The 16,354-nt window shown below is 37.6% G+C and overlaps 1 protein-coding gene across 4 annotated transcripts in view; it reads right to left on the bottom strand.

Annotated features, from left to right (window-relative positions):
- tlk1a (tousled-like kinase 1a) overlaps positions 1 to 16,354 on the bottom strand; it is a 48,498-nt gene that overhangs the window by 13,293 nt on the left and 18,851 nt on the right. Inside the window, exons 3-8 of one of the 4 annotated variants that reach the window (XM_039647268.2) lie at positions 14,763 to 14,884; positions 11,361 to 11,432; positions 6,424 to 6,462; positions 5,485 to 5,563; positions 5,358 to 5,401; positions 2,420 to 2,515 (exon numbers count right to left, since the gene is read on the bottom strand). In XM_039647268.2, coding sequence (XP_039503202.1) covers positions 2,420 to 2,515; positions 5,358 to 5,401; positions 5,485 to 5,563; positions 6,424 to 6,462; positions 11,361 to 11,432; positions 14,763 to 14,884 — 452 coding nt within the window. The remainder of the gene's footprint in view (positions 1 to 2,419; positions 2,516 to 5,357; positions 5,402 to 5,484; positions 5,564 to 6,423; positions 6,463 to 11,360; positions 11,433 to 14,762; positions 14,885 to 16,354) is intronic. The other 3 variants (XM_039647270.2, XM_039647269.2, XM_039647271.2) reach the window with 3 other exon arrangements.

Genomic DNA, 16,354 nt, shown 5'->3' with positions numbered 1-16,354 from the left:
TGTGAGCCGTGATTGCTTATGATACACAATCAGTGAAATAAACTGAGTCAGAGCGAGGCCCAGTTTACACTTACACATCTCTTTTCGACAGCGAATTTTGATTTGGTTTTTACTAAATACCGGCATGTCAATATTGCTGCAATCGGTTGCAACATAATCTTCGCACTCCAGTTTATGGTGCTGTTGTAAATGGGAGAAGAGAAATGCTTACACTTTTGGATGTATATGTATATTTCAGTCAGAATTATGGCATTCCCTTTCTATTGTCTGTTTGACATGCATGCGCTCTTTCAGTGAAGATTGTGAATTTTAACAGAGACTTGCATGCTTTTATTTTCCTGCCATAGCTCACATCTGAAAAATATTAAAGGTGTGTTTATCGTATAGGGATGGGCGATATGGGAAAAAATATCATATCACGATTCACAATTTTTTGTTAGTTTTACTTATATGCAAGAGACTGCGCATTTTACAGGCAAACTAATGTCCCTATTTAAAAAACATATCTTTACAAGGTAACAAAATATAACACAACATACCAATGAAATAAACAGTTATGTTTTCAGCTACAATACATGTACTTTAACAGTAGCATTCAAGAAAGAAATTAAATGAAAAAAAAATCTAAAAATAAAACACTACATAGACTTTACGGTATAAATTATACACGGATTCTTATTAAAGCTACAATTAAAGTTCTCAGTCAAAAGCAGTGAGATGTTTTATTAACATTGAAGGGATAGTTCCCGCAAAATGAAAATTCTGTCATCATTCACTCCCTCAAGTTGTTTCATACCCAAATAAGTTTCTTTCTTCTGTTGAAAGTGAAAGTTTTTTTTTTTTTTTGAAGAATGTAGCTAACCAAACAGTTGCTGGTCCACAGTGACTTCAATAGTTTATTTTTCCTACAATGAAAGTCAATGGGGAACATCAACTGTTTGGTTAGCCACATTCTTCAAAATATCTATATAATTTTGTGTTCAGCTCAAGAAATAAATGAATACAGGTTTAGACTAATGACAGAACTCTCATTTGAGGGTGAACTGTCCCTTAACCAGTGCGCATCCTTATGGACATTTTTGCCCGCGTAAATGCCAACTGCATAAATCTTGGCACAGGTGTGTATTTTTATTGGAATTTTATGATTTCACCACCATTTCCTTTAATACATATTTTTTGCACTAGGTAGACAACATAGTTCCTCTCCGCACCTTTTCGACAAAAAAATATCTGCTTTGAAACCAATTGCAATTTTTAATCCCAGGGCCATTTAACTATAAATGATGCAATATTTGTTAAAAGGCTTTCATTTCTTCAAAATTTAAATTTGGTACTGCGCCTAAACAAGATCTTACTGAAAGCTATTTTTTGAGATATCAACCTCAAATTTGCAAAACAACTTGCTTAGATTTATGGCTTTGATTTTCTAGCAGTTTTAGAGTTCGACATGTTTCATAAAATATTAATTTTATATAAAATAATGTTCATAAATCATTTTCATAAACTTAAACCACTATAACTTATAAAAAACCTTAAAATATAGCTGCGAGCAGCGATGAAGGGCCTATGCTGTCGGCTATGGCCGTTTCATGAAGCTATATATATAGCTGCGAGCAGCATTGAAAGGGCCAAAGGCGGCAGCACCGCCACCGGCTTGGGCCCGTCATCGCTGCTTGCAGCTATATTTTCATTTTTTCTTCAACAATAATCTGCCAAGATATTATTAGTTTATGCACCCAAACTTAATTTAATACAGACATTTTTGTCCACTATGGACCTGTGTCTAACTTTTTTTAATTGATGCACAAGGGACAAGGACAAGCGGCAGTATGCTAACTATTAGGCTACTGTCACTTTAAGAACGACATGCAACCGATTTTCTCTCAAATGTTTGCGTTTACTTTAGACATAACCAACTGTGTTTACGTAAACCTTGTGCGTATTTGACAATATTAGTGCAATAAGACTCACTAACCAGGCGCTGTTTGGCATGTGCTCAGAAAAGCACGTTAGAACATGCGAATGAAACGTTTAACCGGCAAGCCACATCCAAATAATGAACTTTTATGAATTGCAGTGTCCCGTGAGAGTAAAGACTTTGTTATCGTGATGTGAATCACTTCATTGAGACGGAGGCGCCAGAACTGCAACTGATAGAATGTGCGCTGTACCACGATACAACAATATTTCTTAAAGCAGATCAAAAATCGTGTTATCGCACACCCCTATCCCAGCATCAACGTGAATGTTTTTCTCAAACAGCACTATAACATAATGTCGAAATCAGAGATCCGCCTTTTAATATCTGATGTTCACAGACGCATGTTACTATAGTCGTCTGTCAGCTTGTGATCAGATCAGTCAAGACAGCTCTTAATACCAGGTGTAAGCAGGGTCAGAGAGAGTGTGTGTGACGTACGCTGGATCCAGGTGCAGAGTGGGAATGTGAGTTCTGGGGTGAACGGATGACAGGCGGTAAACCTCTTACTGGACTGGACCCATTACCACCCTGAAACTACAGAAAGAAGGAAATAACTCATGTCGCTTGAAATTATGACCTATGTAAGAACATCAAGCCACCACTCCACTTAACACCATATGAAGAGGAAGTGGAGAAAAAAATGTGCACAAACCTTCGAGCTCATGTGCATCGTCAACACATGAGGTTTTAGTGTGCATAATATCAATGAGATTTGAGATCTGCGGCAGAAGGTAAGATATTCATAAGACTTGAAATTTATTGCACACGTTTTTTTTGTTTGTTTGTTTGTTTTGGGGAGGGCAGACATCTTTGTTTTGGGGGTGGAGGGTTGAGAGCCACTGGTCATTGTATGCTTTCACTGCATGGAACAGAGCAGCTTGGACATTGTGTTCAATTTTTGCTCCCAATAAAGCAAAACTGGCTCTAATTTGGATCAGACCCATGGCAGACAGGGAGTGAGTTCGGGAAACCTTGTTTGAAAAGAATCATTTTTTTGCAATGCCGCTTTATGTTGGTAGCACAAAAATAGTACATTACTACACACACAAAGACAGAATCAAATTAAAACTGACACCATTACTATTTTCAAAAGATGTAATTTGACTAATAATAAATTGTTGTTCTTACTTTGACTCATCAGTTTGTTATTCTAAAGAAATGAAAAACCTTTCATTAATGAAATGTTTCTCCACCTCTCAAATGACTTTTGATGTAACAATATCGCTTGGGTGGGAAAATAATATTAATTGTATATTAATAATAACCATTTTTCACAATCCAATCAAATCAAAAATAAAAAATAAAAATCAGGTCTACCCTACATTATTTCACTCCAGATTTTCAGTTTTGCTTAAAAACATGTTAAATATGCAACAAATGCGTTCACATTTTTAACCCTCTGTTTGCTGCTCGCAAGGTCAAAAATGTCAGATTTTTCTTTTCATTTCAATGAAACGAATGTACTATTTTTAGTTTGATCAAGTTTTTTATTTACTATTTTGTATTTTTAGGGGATTTTATGATACTTAACTTTATTTATAGAATAGTTTTATTTATATTGATTTATTTATCCACTAACATAAATAATTATAATTTTATTACCAGTTAATCACTTTTTGAGCATAGGCTTGAGAATGAAATTTCCAACTTAAACTGCTTTGGAGCACAGACTTAAATGATTAGTTCACTTTTAAAAAAACTTTTGCTGATAATTTACTCACCCCCATGTCATCCAAGATGTCCATGTCTTTCTTTCTTCATTCGAAAAGAAATTAAGGTTTTTCATGAAAACATTCCAGGATTTTTTTTCCATATAGTGGACTTTACCGGTAACCAAACGGTTCATGGTCCAAAAGACAGTTTCAAGTTTTATAAGCTCAAATGCTCACCTTGCTCTGTTCTGTGTGACTCTCCTGTTCGAACTCGTTCATCAAAATGAACAAATCTTTTTCCGAGTCAATTCATTCATTTTGTTCGTTGAATGAACCAAATGACTCGAAAAAAGATTTGTTCATTTTGATGAATGAGTTCGAACAGGAGAGTCACGAACGTGCATCACAGAACAGAGCAAGGCGAGCATTTGTGCTTATAAAACTTAAACTTAATTTTTCTTAACTTTAGATGTTTAAAACTTCAACATCAAAAACCTTAATTTCTTTTCGACTGAAGAAAGAAAGAAAGACATGGACATCTTGGATGACATGGAGGTGAGTAAATTATCAGCAAAAGTTTTTTTTTTAAAGTGAACTACTCCTTTAAGTGTGGTCTTTTAAAAAAAAAATAGATTTGGCAGATTATAGACGAAGTGAAAAAAAAGTTAAAGTGAAATTTAAAAAAAGGTTATGGAAATTTGAGTTTATCATGGAAATTGCATCATAATACTATTTTCCAACTCTAAAAATGTGAGAAAAATCAAAACCAAAAAAAGTTATGGGCTGCTCGATTTTAGAAAAAAAATCATAAATCACGATTATTTTGGTCAGTTTTGAAATCACGATTATTTCACATGACTGTGTTGCATTTATTAAAAAGACACCTTTCAACAATTATTAAAAAAAAATACAAATTTACAAACATTTATTGTACTTTAGACTATTAAAATAAATAATATAACAGATAATACTTCAAGTATTTTAATAATTCCCGCAGGTCTACAACTTATAATGCGGGAAATTACCCCGCAAAACACTGATTCACTTTAGCATGTAGCCTAAATTAATCAGATTATCAAATCAGCCATTTTAAAGCTCTCCAAGACACAATTTCACAAACCGTGAGTGTTCGGCGGTGCTGCATCTTCTCTCTTTCTGGACAAGGCAAGCGTCGAAACCACATTCTCACGATTAGGAGTTGGGACATGACGGAATTGTCACTTGCACAATGAGCCCAGCATTGCATCATAACTAAAGTTGATAATTTTCACTTTGTTTTAAGTCTTATCCGTTTAAACACTCAAGCTGAGAGAGTTTATGGCTTCGGGAGGGGTGGATGTGCGCATATCATTCAGAAAACGAGACAAAATTCTATTAATTGCACAGCCCTATTTCAAATTTGAGGTTGATATCTAAAACAAATAAAAAGTGCAGTACTGAACATTTCCACTAGATGAAATTCTCTTCCAATTCGTTTCCAATGCGTGTGACTTTTTCAGGACCATTTAACCTTTTAGAATCATGCCAAAACATCTACCAAGTTTCGTAACATTCCGAAAATTCTAAAAAAAAAAACATTATTTTTTCAGTCTAAAATGACTGAACAGCACCAGAGGGTTAAAACAATATTGTCCAAGTTGCAATGACTTTGTCAGTTCCGCTCTCATTAAGCCAATGCCAAAGATGTATCATACGTTTCCCTCAAATTACCGGCAGATACTCACATCAAAATAATCACTAATTTTCGGCCCCCGAATGACGGACTTCCCTATGAGAGAAAAAAAAAAGACTTATGAATAACCATATTAAGCTACATGTAAAGAACATGCTAGGAAACAGAGAGACATTTACCCTGACTGCTTTCTGATTGGTTGTCAGCAGCTTTCCTCTTTCTGCCCCGTGATGATTCAGAGTGCTTCTTTTCAGGAGTCTATAAAATGAGAGATATTACATTCATACACCATTTGTTATGAATTTATTCATGTCTTATTTTGCACTCGATGCACAATAACGCTGGCCTCAGCAAAGCACTGAGCACCACATTTAAATTCATAGTCTCCCGAGAGCAAATCGTACAATCTTTCCGTATCGGCTCAGAGAGTAAAATGAGACGCATTGTGTGTGTGTCTTCAAACAGTATTTAATGACTCTTGAGTCTAAATGACTCTAAGAATATCTCTAATGTGAGAGTGCATAATCCAGGGACTGGACCAATAATCACAGTCTATTTTCTCCCTCACCAGGGAAAGGATGCAGAAATATCCTGCTCTTTTCAGCACAGACAAAGAGGGGTGAGCTGCCAAGGGCATCTTTGCATTCTGATCAGAGAGCAGTTCTTGCTCACTGGCTTGGACTGAAACCTCCACATCTGCCACCAAACTCCAGCAACAGATACCCACACACCGATACGCAACACTATAAAGAGGTAAACGGTGGTCTCCTACACATGCAGTTAATACATAAAGAGGAACGCTGCCTCATCTGTATGTTGATTAAAACGCTAATCTCTTTATGGCTGAGAAACGGAGAGAAAGAGAGTTTGCAAAATAGATGTGGTTAAACTCTGGCTTGTATATTATGCATGGCTTCATCATGTTAATTTCACAATCGAAGCTTAATTTGGGGTTATCGTAGAAATGATAAACTCGTGTGGGCTAGACCAGTGCATTTTTGGAAGCCAAGTCATATCCCTGCCAAGAGAGGACTGTTGATTCGGCTGAACCGAGAGCCTCCGAAAGCATCATTTGTGTATCGATTCAATTCTCACATGACTGGGACACAGAGACTTACTGAATACGCAGGAGAGCTTCCTCTTTTCCCATCTGATCCCTGCAACAAAGAAAGAGGAAGAGAGAATGAGAGGAGAGGAAAAAAGAAAACAAGATAGAAAGGACAGAAATGAAAGGACTATATATATATATATATATATATATTAGAGCCCGACCGATAAAGGATTTTGAAGGCCGATACCGATACAAATATTTGTTGGTTTTAAAATCCGATATATCGGCCGATATTATTATTATTTTTTTATTTTTTTTATTTCAGAAACGAGCAACAAAATATTATCAGATTTCCCTAACATTAGTTATTTGTAGTTAATTATGAGTCTTAACTAAAATAATATGATAATGCATAACTGGTTCTCTCTGTCTGACTGGCAGGATCGGCTGGATCAGCAGATTGCAGGATGTGTGGCGTGTTATACACGAGTGTTGCCAACAGGGTAGAGTGCCCTCTGGTTGAAGCGTGATTCGCCCGTTTTTATTTTATTTTTGAAATATTCATTTATCGGCCATTATAACTGCCGATACCGATATTTTAGAAAATGTCTGATATCGGCCGATAATATCGGCCTGCCGATATATCGGTCTGGCTATAATATATATAAAGAAAATAAGAGAATGTAAGAAAAAAATTATGAATAGGAAAAAAATTAAATAAAAGGATAGGAAAAGGACGGAAAGGAAATTCGAGAATAAATATAAAAAAGAGGAGAGGAAAAGGAAAATAACAAAATGAAGGAATAAAGATGAGGAGAAAGTGAAAGGAATGGAGAAAATAGAAATTGAAAGGGGGGGAAGAAATGAGCGAAAGAACAGGAAATGGAAAACAAGAGGAAATGAAAAAAATGAAAGCGTAAGGAAAACAAAAAGACAGAAAAAAAATGATAGGATAAGGAAAATAAGCAAAAAGGAGAGGAACATGATGAAGACAAAAAGGAAATGAGATAATGAAAAGAAAAGGAAAACAATGATAAAGAACGTAATAAGTATAAGTGAAAGGAGAGGAGGAGGGTGTGTTTTCGATGTGAGTGGGTCAGGAGCTGAAGCTGGTGTTTATAATTAGCCCTCAGTGACAATGACAGAATGTCACGGTGGCCCTAACGAGCCGCACAGGCTCATATTGATGTTCTGCACGCTCACAACTGGCACTTCTGGGTCACAATGGCCACCAGCTCAGAACAAGAACATACACAAACACTTTACCATCACTGCAATACAATCACTAACGCTCAAATTAGAACGGGCACAAAAAAAAAACGTTTTCAACCATTTGAATCTTCGTTTGACGGAAGCTAAAGACACTTCTGCGCATGAAAATATAAAAATTACATAATCTTCATTCCTGTCAAATATAATCCTTGATATATATATATATTCAAATCCATATGCAAATCACCCTGCATTGAATGAGTCATGTGCTTCAGGCTGCAGGTGATTAGTGTTCAAGGGATTATGGGTAATCTAGTGTATATAGTCTGAGGTGGGGCCTTAATGGAGGTTTTGGGTAAAAGTCTCACAATGGTGTGTGTGTGTCAGCTCTAATGCAGTGGGAGCATGTCTGTGACAGGTGTGTGTGTCTACAGTATCTAGGTGTCTGACATCTGGCATAATAAGCAGCTCACAGCCACAAGAATGAAGTTTATTCTCAACATCCCAGTTCACTTTCTCTCTCTCACTTCATAACTCGCTTCATTGGCTTCCTCCTCCTCTTGCTCTGATTTATGTCACAGCAGGTGTGTTGTGCAGGGGGAGGGGAGGACAATTCATCTTACTATGATGCTGAGTGTGTGTGTGTGTGTGTGTGTGTGTGTGTGTGTGTGTGTGTGTGTGTGTGTGTGTGTGTACATGTGTAGTGCTTTGCCTGCTGATGGTTTAACTATTGGGGGTTATGACAGATGCCAACCCAGCTTGAGTCTGCTAAAACACACACACACACACACACACACACACACACACACACAGACAGTGACACAGCATCCTCTATGAGGCAGCTCTGCCCTCAGCACACACAGAACTAGAGCTTCATTACAGGGAACATTTCCCATCGGCCTGAGTCTCACACACACACACACACACACACACACACACACACACACACACACACCAGCATCAATTTCTCTGTAATGCTTTGGTTCAAAGAAAACACAGCAGAACGTCTCTGCACCATCTGCTGAACTGAGTTATTAACAACAGCTTTCATCAGGACTCAACCGTGAGCGGTTTAGAAGAGCATATCCATTATAGATCTCAGTTCGGAGCAAACGCTTCAGTGCATCAATTAACGGTTTACTGATCATCTATTTATTTCTTTGTCATTCACAGGCCTTTTGGATAAAAGCTGTACAGATACAATCACATGCAAACGTCTAGAGTGGCCAGCTTCACTAATTACAGTAGGAGCGCCACACTTCTCGAACGACGAGAAGACTCCTATACATGGAAATTAGCATCCAGAAGGCTGATTCCCATGATCTACTTTCTATGACGAATGAAGACAGACGATATTTTGTGTGCAAGTACTTTTGAATAAGTATTTTCTGGGGAGTGTGCCAAAGATCAGTAAATTCAAAACAGGATGGAGTCCTTTTTTTCTTGGGAATATACCTTTTTGACCGGAATGAAAACAAGGCCGTGTTGGATGGAAGTACAGTGCCTGCCATTATAAAGACTGTAAGTCTATCCTTCACAGTCTTGTTTTCATCCGTTTCATTCTATACAATGTCTACTCCTTGAAGGTCGATTACCAAGAATAAAAGCAGTGTTCAAAGGCGTTACTCTTGACACTTATTTAGCAAATATTTAATAAAAAATTCCCAAATGAAAGATTTGAAAGCAGAAAGACCATCCATTGACCTTTCCGACTAGGCCAAATGACTACTACTCTTAAAAGTAAAGACTATTTACTCTCCCTGATGTCGTTCCAAAACCTTTTGTATATACACTCACCTAAAGGATTAATAGGAACACCATACCCAATATCGCCTTCAGAACTGCCTTAATTCTACGTGGCATTGATTCAACAAGGTGCTGAAAGCATTCTTTAGAAATGTTGGCCCATATTGATAGGATAGCATCTTGCAGTTGACGGAGATTTGTGGGATGAACATCCAGGGCACGAAGCTCCCGTTCCACCACATCCCAAAGATGCTCTATTGGGTTGAGATCTGGTGACTGTGGGGGCCATTTTAGTACAGTCAACTCATTGTCATGATCAAGAAACCAATTTGAAGGATACGAGCTTTGTGACATGGTGCATTATCCTGCTGGAAGTAACCATCAGAGGATGGGGACATGGTGGTCATAAAGGGATGGAAATGGTCAGAAACAATGCTCAGGTAGGCCGTGGCATTTACACGATGCCCAATTGGCACTAAGGGGCCTAAAGTGTGCCAAGAAAACATCCCCCACACCATTACACCACCACCACCAGCCTGCACAGTGGTAACAAGGCATGATGGATCCATGTTCTCATTCTGTTTACGCCAAATTCTGACTCTACCATCTGAATGTCTCAACAGAAATCGAGACTCAGACCAGGCAACATATTTCCAGTCTTCAACTGTCCAATGTTGGTGAGCTCTTGCAAATTGTGGCCTCTTTTTCCTATTTGTAGTGGAGATGAGTGGTACCCGGTGGGGTCTTCTGCTGTTGTGGCCCATCCGCCTCAAGGTTGTGCGTGTTGTGGCTTTGCTGCATACCTCGGTTGTAACGAGTGGTTATTTCAGTCAAAGTTGCTCCTCTATCAGCTTGAATCAGTCGGCCCATTCTCCTCTGACCTCTAGCATCAACAAGGCATTTTCTCCCACAGGACTGCCGCATACTGGATGTTTTTCCCTTTTCACACCATTCTTTGTAAACCCTAGAAATGGTTGTGTGTGAAAATCCCAGTAACTGAGCAGATTGTGAAATACTCAGACCGGCAACCATGCCACACTCAAAATTGCTTAAATCCCCTTTCTTTCCCATTCTGACATTCAGTTTCAGGAGATCGTCTTGACCAGGACCACACCCCTAAATGCATTGAAGCAACTGCCATGTGATTGGTTGATTAGATAAATGCATTAATGTGAAATTGAACAGGTGTTCCTAATAATCTATAATTAGGTGATTGTACATAATACACGGCACACGACACAAATATAATATTTTAAATGAAACTGGAGAGATTTCAGTTCCTCCATTGAAGCATAAACATCTAAATGCAGTGGACTTTCTAAGACATTGTAAAAATAATGTTACTCCAAGTCTTAATTTCATCAATATCATCACATAATGGTAAACAGAAGCTCAAGCATACTAGCTTGACATGAGAACAAACGTCAAGCAAGCATGTTTGAGCCCTATATTTGATGTTACTGATGAAAATAAATCTGTGCTCAATGCACGCGAGTTGATGAATATTTATATGTAAATAAAAAGCCTAAAATTAATCTGTTCATCATATAAAGCATTTGTCTCTCTGCAGAAGATCGCTCGATGTCTTTATGAGCTTTTTGAAATGTCAGGTTTGGTTGCAGACTTTTACTGGTGGGACAGAAATCTCTCAAGTTTCTTTAAAATTATGTTCATTTTAAGTTTTGAAGATGAACGAAAGTCTTACGAGTTTGAAATGACATGAGGGTGAGTAAATTATGTCAATTAAAATGTTTGGTTCAACTATCTTTTTAATTGGCCAATAAATGATTGGCTAATGCTGTTAATCTTAAAGTTATAAAATATCAACTGATTAATAATCAGTAAGGGCAACAACATGAGTCTATATCGCTAACTGTAATGAATCATGATGTGTTTTGTCTTGTAATATCCAGCACTGATTATTTCCCGCTGAATATTGTGTTTGGAAATATGCCACAATATATAACAGGTATTTGGTTGAAAGGTTACAATCATACAGAAAATAAAATAAATAAAATAAAATAAAATAAAAAAAGCACTACTTACCTCTGACTCTTTATCACTGGAGGAGCCCAGACTACCAAAACTGTGATTGGAACATTCGTTGTTTGTCAAGGTCTGTACAGGAGAAACACATTTACATGAATCAAAGCAGATGAGCCAGCTGACAGTAAAGGCGGATGAATATGAGGTATTCATGCAACAGGTGTTGTGAATAAATGATTTGACAACTCAAAGGAGAGGACAGTTTAACAAGCAAGAATACATCAAACAGCGAAAGAGAATTGTGTGTTTCAGTGTGAGGTCCACTGTAACCTGACATGAACCTCACGGTCGCTATGTCCTCCTTTCAGAAAAAAAATCTTTTCTTCAAAAAGCTCACTACAAAAGTAGAAAGACATGAGAAGGCGCGTTTTCATTACAGATTTGCGCAAAACTTTTGCGATATTTTCCATATGTCGATAAAAAACTATTGCGAAATGACGGTGTTTCCATTAACCGATGTTATGCGACTAAAACGTCTTTTTTTTTCCTCTCGCGATAAGTCATTCCAAAAATCATGGCAACGGACTTTGGTAGGTTTATAACCTATTTCACAGCCATGCTCCGCACTAGACATTATTATTATTAATGGAAGGAGACGTGGTGTGTTATGCAAGCATTAATGACAGGGAAAGATAAGTTCCTGGTGTTTCTCCCTTATTTCTACTTCCATGTCTTGATGGCATTTCTTTGAGATTTAGAGAGGCTATTCCTGTAATTATTGTTTCTTTTTTTTTTTAAATGAATTTAATAAAGAACTCCATCTCGTATTATGTCCAAACGGTTGTTGCAAAACGAAAAATGAACGGTTGTATTTTTAAAACGCAAGGTGAACACCAACATTTTACTATGACCGCACCAATGATGCGCAATATCTCAACGAAATTTCAGATATTTGTTTGACTTTTTACCCCCTTTAAAACATTTAAAATATTCACAAATTAATATGGGGAAAAAATTTAGATTGTACTGGTCTTCTAAGGCCAAATTAGAACATGGATATTTCTGATATTTTTCCCGCAGTGCTGTATCGGTGAGTTATTATAAATGCGTCTGAAAAAATAACGAGCTAAAAACATAATCTCCGGATGCACATTTAGAGAAAACGGGACCTTTCATACGGATTACATAATCAGAAGGTATTAGTTTACGATTCAACATGGACATTTCAAGCTTTAGTCTATAAAGGATATTGTTTCAGTTCTCGCGCTCCAGTTCACGAAGATCATAAAGCGCGCCTAATTGTTTTATGTTATTTTACAAAAGCACAACCTTTTCTTGTTTTTGTGACATTACGCAAATAAAAGTAATTGCGAATAATGTATTATTATTTTCTGTATAACCAGAAATGATAGAGTATTTTAAGTTGATTCCACTGTTGATGGGAAAATTAAAGTGTTCACGGCGCGTTAAGGCATTTTGAGGGGTGACTGGATTCTGACTAAATTAAACATCTCTGATTGGCCATTGCATTCAAGAGATCAACAGACATGACTGTTATTGGTTGCATTTCTCACCGCTGCAAAAACAAATGTTTTGTTTTGATAAATGGAAACATCTGACGTTCTCCAGAGCACAAATACAAAAACGCAGTGATGTTTCGCCAGTATGATTTTATCACACTTGAGGGTGTTCTTGCTTTTTTTTTTCTTTACAAGCGCTTATATTTAAATTCGACTTTGTGATGTGATTTTTTTAACCCATGCATTAATTTAACAAAAAAATATTTGTAATTTTTTTACCCATGTATTAATTCACCAAAAACTTTTGACAATAATTGACGGACTCCTGCAGTTCCACTGCGGACCCCCGGGCGAAAACACTCAGTCTATTATATCCCACAAGACTGTGCGCACAGATTGGTGAATAAAAAATGGTGTCTGAAGAACCAGTTAAAACAAATAAATCTTTATATGTATTATATAGGGCTGGGTATCGATTCACATTTCAATTTCGATTCGATTTCGATTCGCAAGCTCTCAGTACGATTCGATTTCAATTCTCGATTCCTGATTTGATTCTCGATTCGACTGATGTAATACAAATCCTATATTTATAAAAAAGAACAGTGGACATAAGTTTACTAGTGGTTAATTAACACAAGGAAATTAAGAGCCATAAACCTGTATATAAAACTCTTTTTATTTTAGGTACACTAAATCCATACAAAAAATAGACAGGATTTTGATGCAATATGCCAAAAAAGTCACACAGCTTGATCAAACAGTATCATGTTATTTAATGTTTAAGACAGATATAGATAAATAAATATAGAAATATTTAGACTTTTTTTTTTACATTGATCTTACCTAAAGGTGTTACCTTTTTGTTAAGAGTTTATGTATGGAAGCTTGATTTCAATCTTTGAATTAAATTGAAAAAAGTAGCACAAATAAATACAATAGATTAAAGACACAAATTAAGAGACATTTTGGGGTAGTTTTTTGTTTATGTCAGAAATACTACAGAAACCGAATAAAGTAATCTAATGTAAAATAACACTGGATAGTCTTTTTAGTCCAGACTGAATTAAAGACAAAGGCTATTAAGTCTGATTGCTTACAATTAATACTATATTCTGTTGTTATGACAACAGAATTAATGACTGACACAAATGGCTGCGTTCACTTTAAGAACTAGTGTGCGAATCCATTACTGTTTCATTAACTTTCTGTCACACGCGTTTAATGCTAATTTAAGACATTACCGACTGTCTTTACGAGGTTACTCACCAAGACCAGAGTTTTGACATAATGTCGCGTGTTTTAACTCAAAGCGATTTAATCCAGGGATAAAACTTTTGTTTCTGGCGAGCTGTTTGTGAGGCGGATTTAGGCTGTACTGTAGGCTATGTGCACGCAGTGAAAGACATCTCTGAGAGTGCGCGAGCACGGGATGGTTTAACATTGCTTGAATGTTTAAACTGGTAAAACTTAAAAAGACGTGACAAATGATAAACGTTAGTTACGATCATAGGTTACGATGCAATGCTGGCCCGATTGTGCAAGTGAATATTCCGTCATGTCCCGACTCCTAAAAACGTGTGTGTATCGACAGCTTTGGCGCTTGCCTAGTGCAGAGAGATGAGAAGATGCAGCACCGCTTCCGCGAGCCCTTTAGATGGAAAAAAAAATCGATTCGTGGCCGTTGAGAATCGATTTTGAATCGACCACATTTTAAAAAACGATTAATCGAAAAAACGATTTTTTTGCCCATCCCTAGTATTATAGTCAATAGGCATTATGGTCAATATTTGCTTGGTGAGCTCTAAACTGTCCTTGAATTTGTTCTAGATCAAACACGAGGCATCCATACAAAAACGCTACCTTCTCTTTCAGACATAACCATTGTCTGCAAAACTTGTGTGTTTGAAATAACAGTCCGGTGGTAATCTCGGCTACTAACTTTGGTTCCTCCGCTAGCGCTGCCGGTGCTGCCCACTGTGTTTCCACTGACTCCACCCAGAAACCTGGCCTCCAGCAACTCCTGCCGGCGCGGGTCCAAACTGTGCAGCTCCTCCATAGGACCTGAGTGACACACACACACACACACACACACACAAGTCACTAAACCGCTTGTGCTTCATATAGACAGACAGAAAAAAAGCACATGAAGTCATATCTAACAGTCTCCTGGGACATGTCATGTGTTCACAAACACACAGGTACATGGTACTCAAAACTAGATCACAAACAGGTTAAACCCATGACCGGTCTCTTACAATCAGAGACACAAATATACAGAGTCCAGACTGAGTCAATCTGTGTTGAGTGGAGATGTTAACATACGTGACATCTCCGAGAAAGACTATAGTGAAATACTGCAGCACAAGCACATTAAAACTGACATTTGAACAAAAATACCATTGTTCGCAATGATTACTGTCTATCCACACACACACACACACACACATCCCTCTTTACTATTTCTCTCTGTTTTTCCTTTAATTCACCCACTTCCTCCTGCTTTTCACTCCTTCCCTGAACCCTCAGTTCTCTCTATCGGCCCCTGAGGCGTGAAGGAGCGAGAGTCGCTGTGAGGTTTCTCTGGGTGTTCTCGTCCAGGTGGGCTCCTTAGGGCTCACCCTGCTGTCATTATCTCCATCTAATGAGACGCCATTATGGCTCGGCTTCAAGCACAGCAGCTCAGTGCAGGAATCTCTCAGGAGCTCTACCACAGGGAAACCTTGTATATTGCTAAGACTGCTATATGGAAGTCTCCGCTTCGCTTCAGGGTCTTCATCACCCTGCTGGGGGGTTTATTCTGAGATAACAATCGGCTGGATATACATTATCCCGCTTATTTCACGGCTACTTGCCATGTAAATAATTAGACACGAAATATTGCCGAGTTGAAATATTTTAATAGGTCTTTAAATGCAAAGCTTCCGCTGAGAGAGCAGTTGCAGCGGCAAGTTCAAACTAGACGAACATTTAAGGGATACGTTATACAGTCATACCACTTAGCCTGTTACACAGCATTACGCTTGATTAAACTGCCTTATTCTGATTATAGATCGTACCTGTTTGCAGCTTATAATCCAACAGTGTCCAAAACTAGTCACAAAATGGCAGCAGCTGCATTGGTATGAAACAAGCGTGCCGCACAAGCCCTCAAAAGTGAAGCCAAAACGTCTCGATCGCCCCCTAGTGACCGGTCCTAGTATAGGTCATAAAGCCCGGCTCCCCATGTCATTCAACAGGACGTGAGACCAACTAAACAATTAAATTACACTTCACATATCCTTTATCCAAAGATAGTTTCTGTCATTTATTGTAGTTTCTGTCACGTTGATGTAATTTCAAGAGTTTACTTATAAAATTAGATTGTTTTTAGTTAGTTATGTGATGATAAAAACGGTGCTCTGACATCATGATTGACAACTGTGATTGACAGGTTCTCTGTGCGAGGTAGTCACTGAAGCACCAACAGACTTTTTAATAATGTTGATTATGTGGTTAGTAGTTGTATTTACCTAATTTTAACGAGGTACTGCA

Source organism: Pimephales promelas, chromosome 7, assembly GCF_988280905.1.
Source record: "Pimephales promelas chromosome 7, fPimPro1.hap1.1, whole genome shotgun sequence".
NCBI lineage: Eukaryota > Metazoa > Chordata > Actinopteri > Cypriniformes > Leuciscidae > Pimephales > Pimephales promelas.
This window is presented reverse-complemented; position numbering and strand designations above follow the sequence as displayed.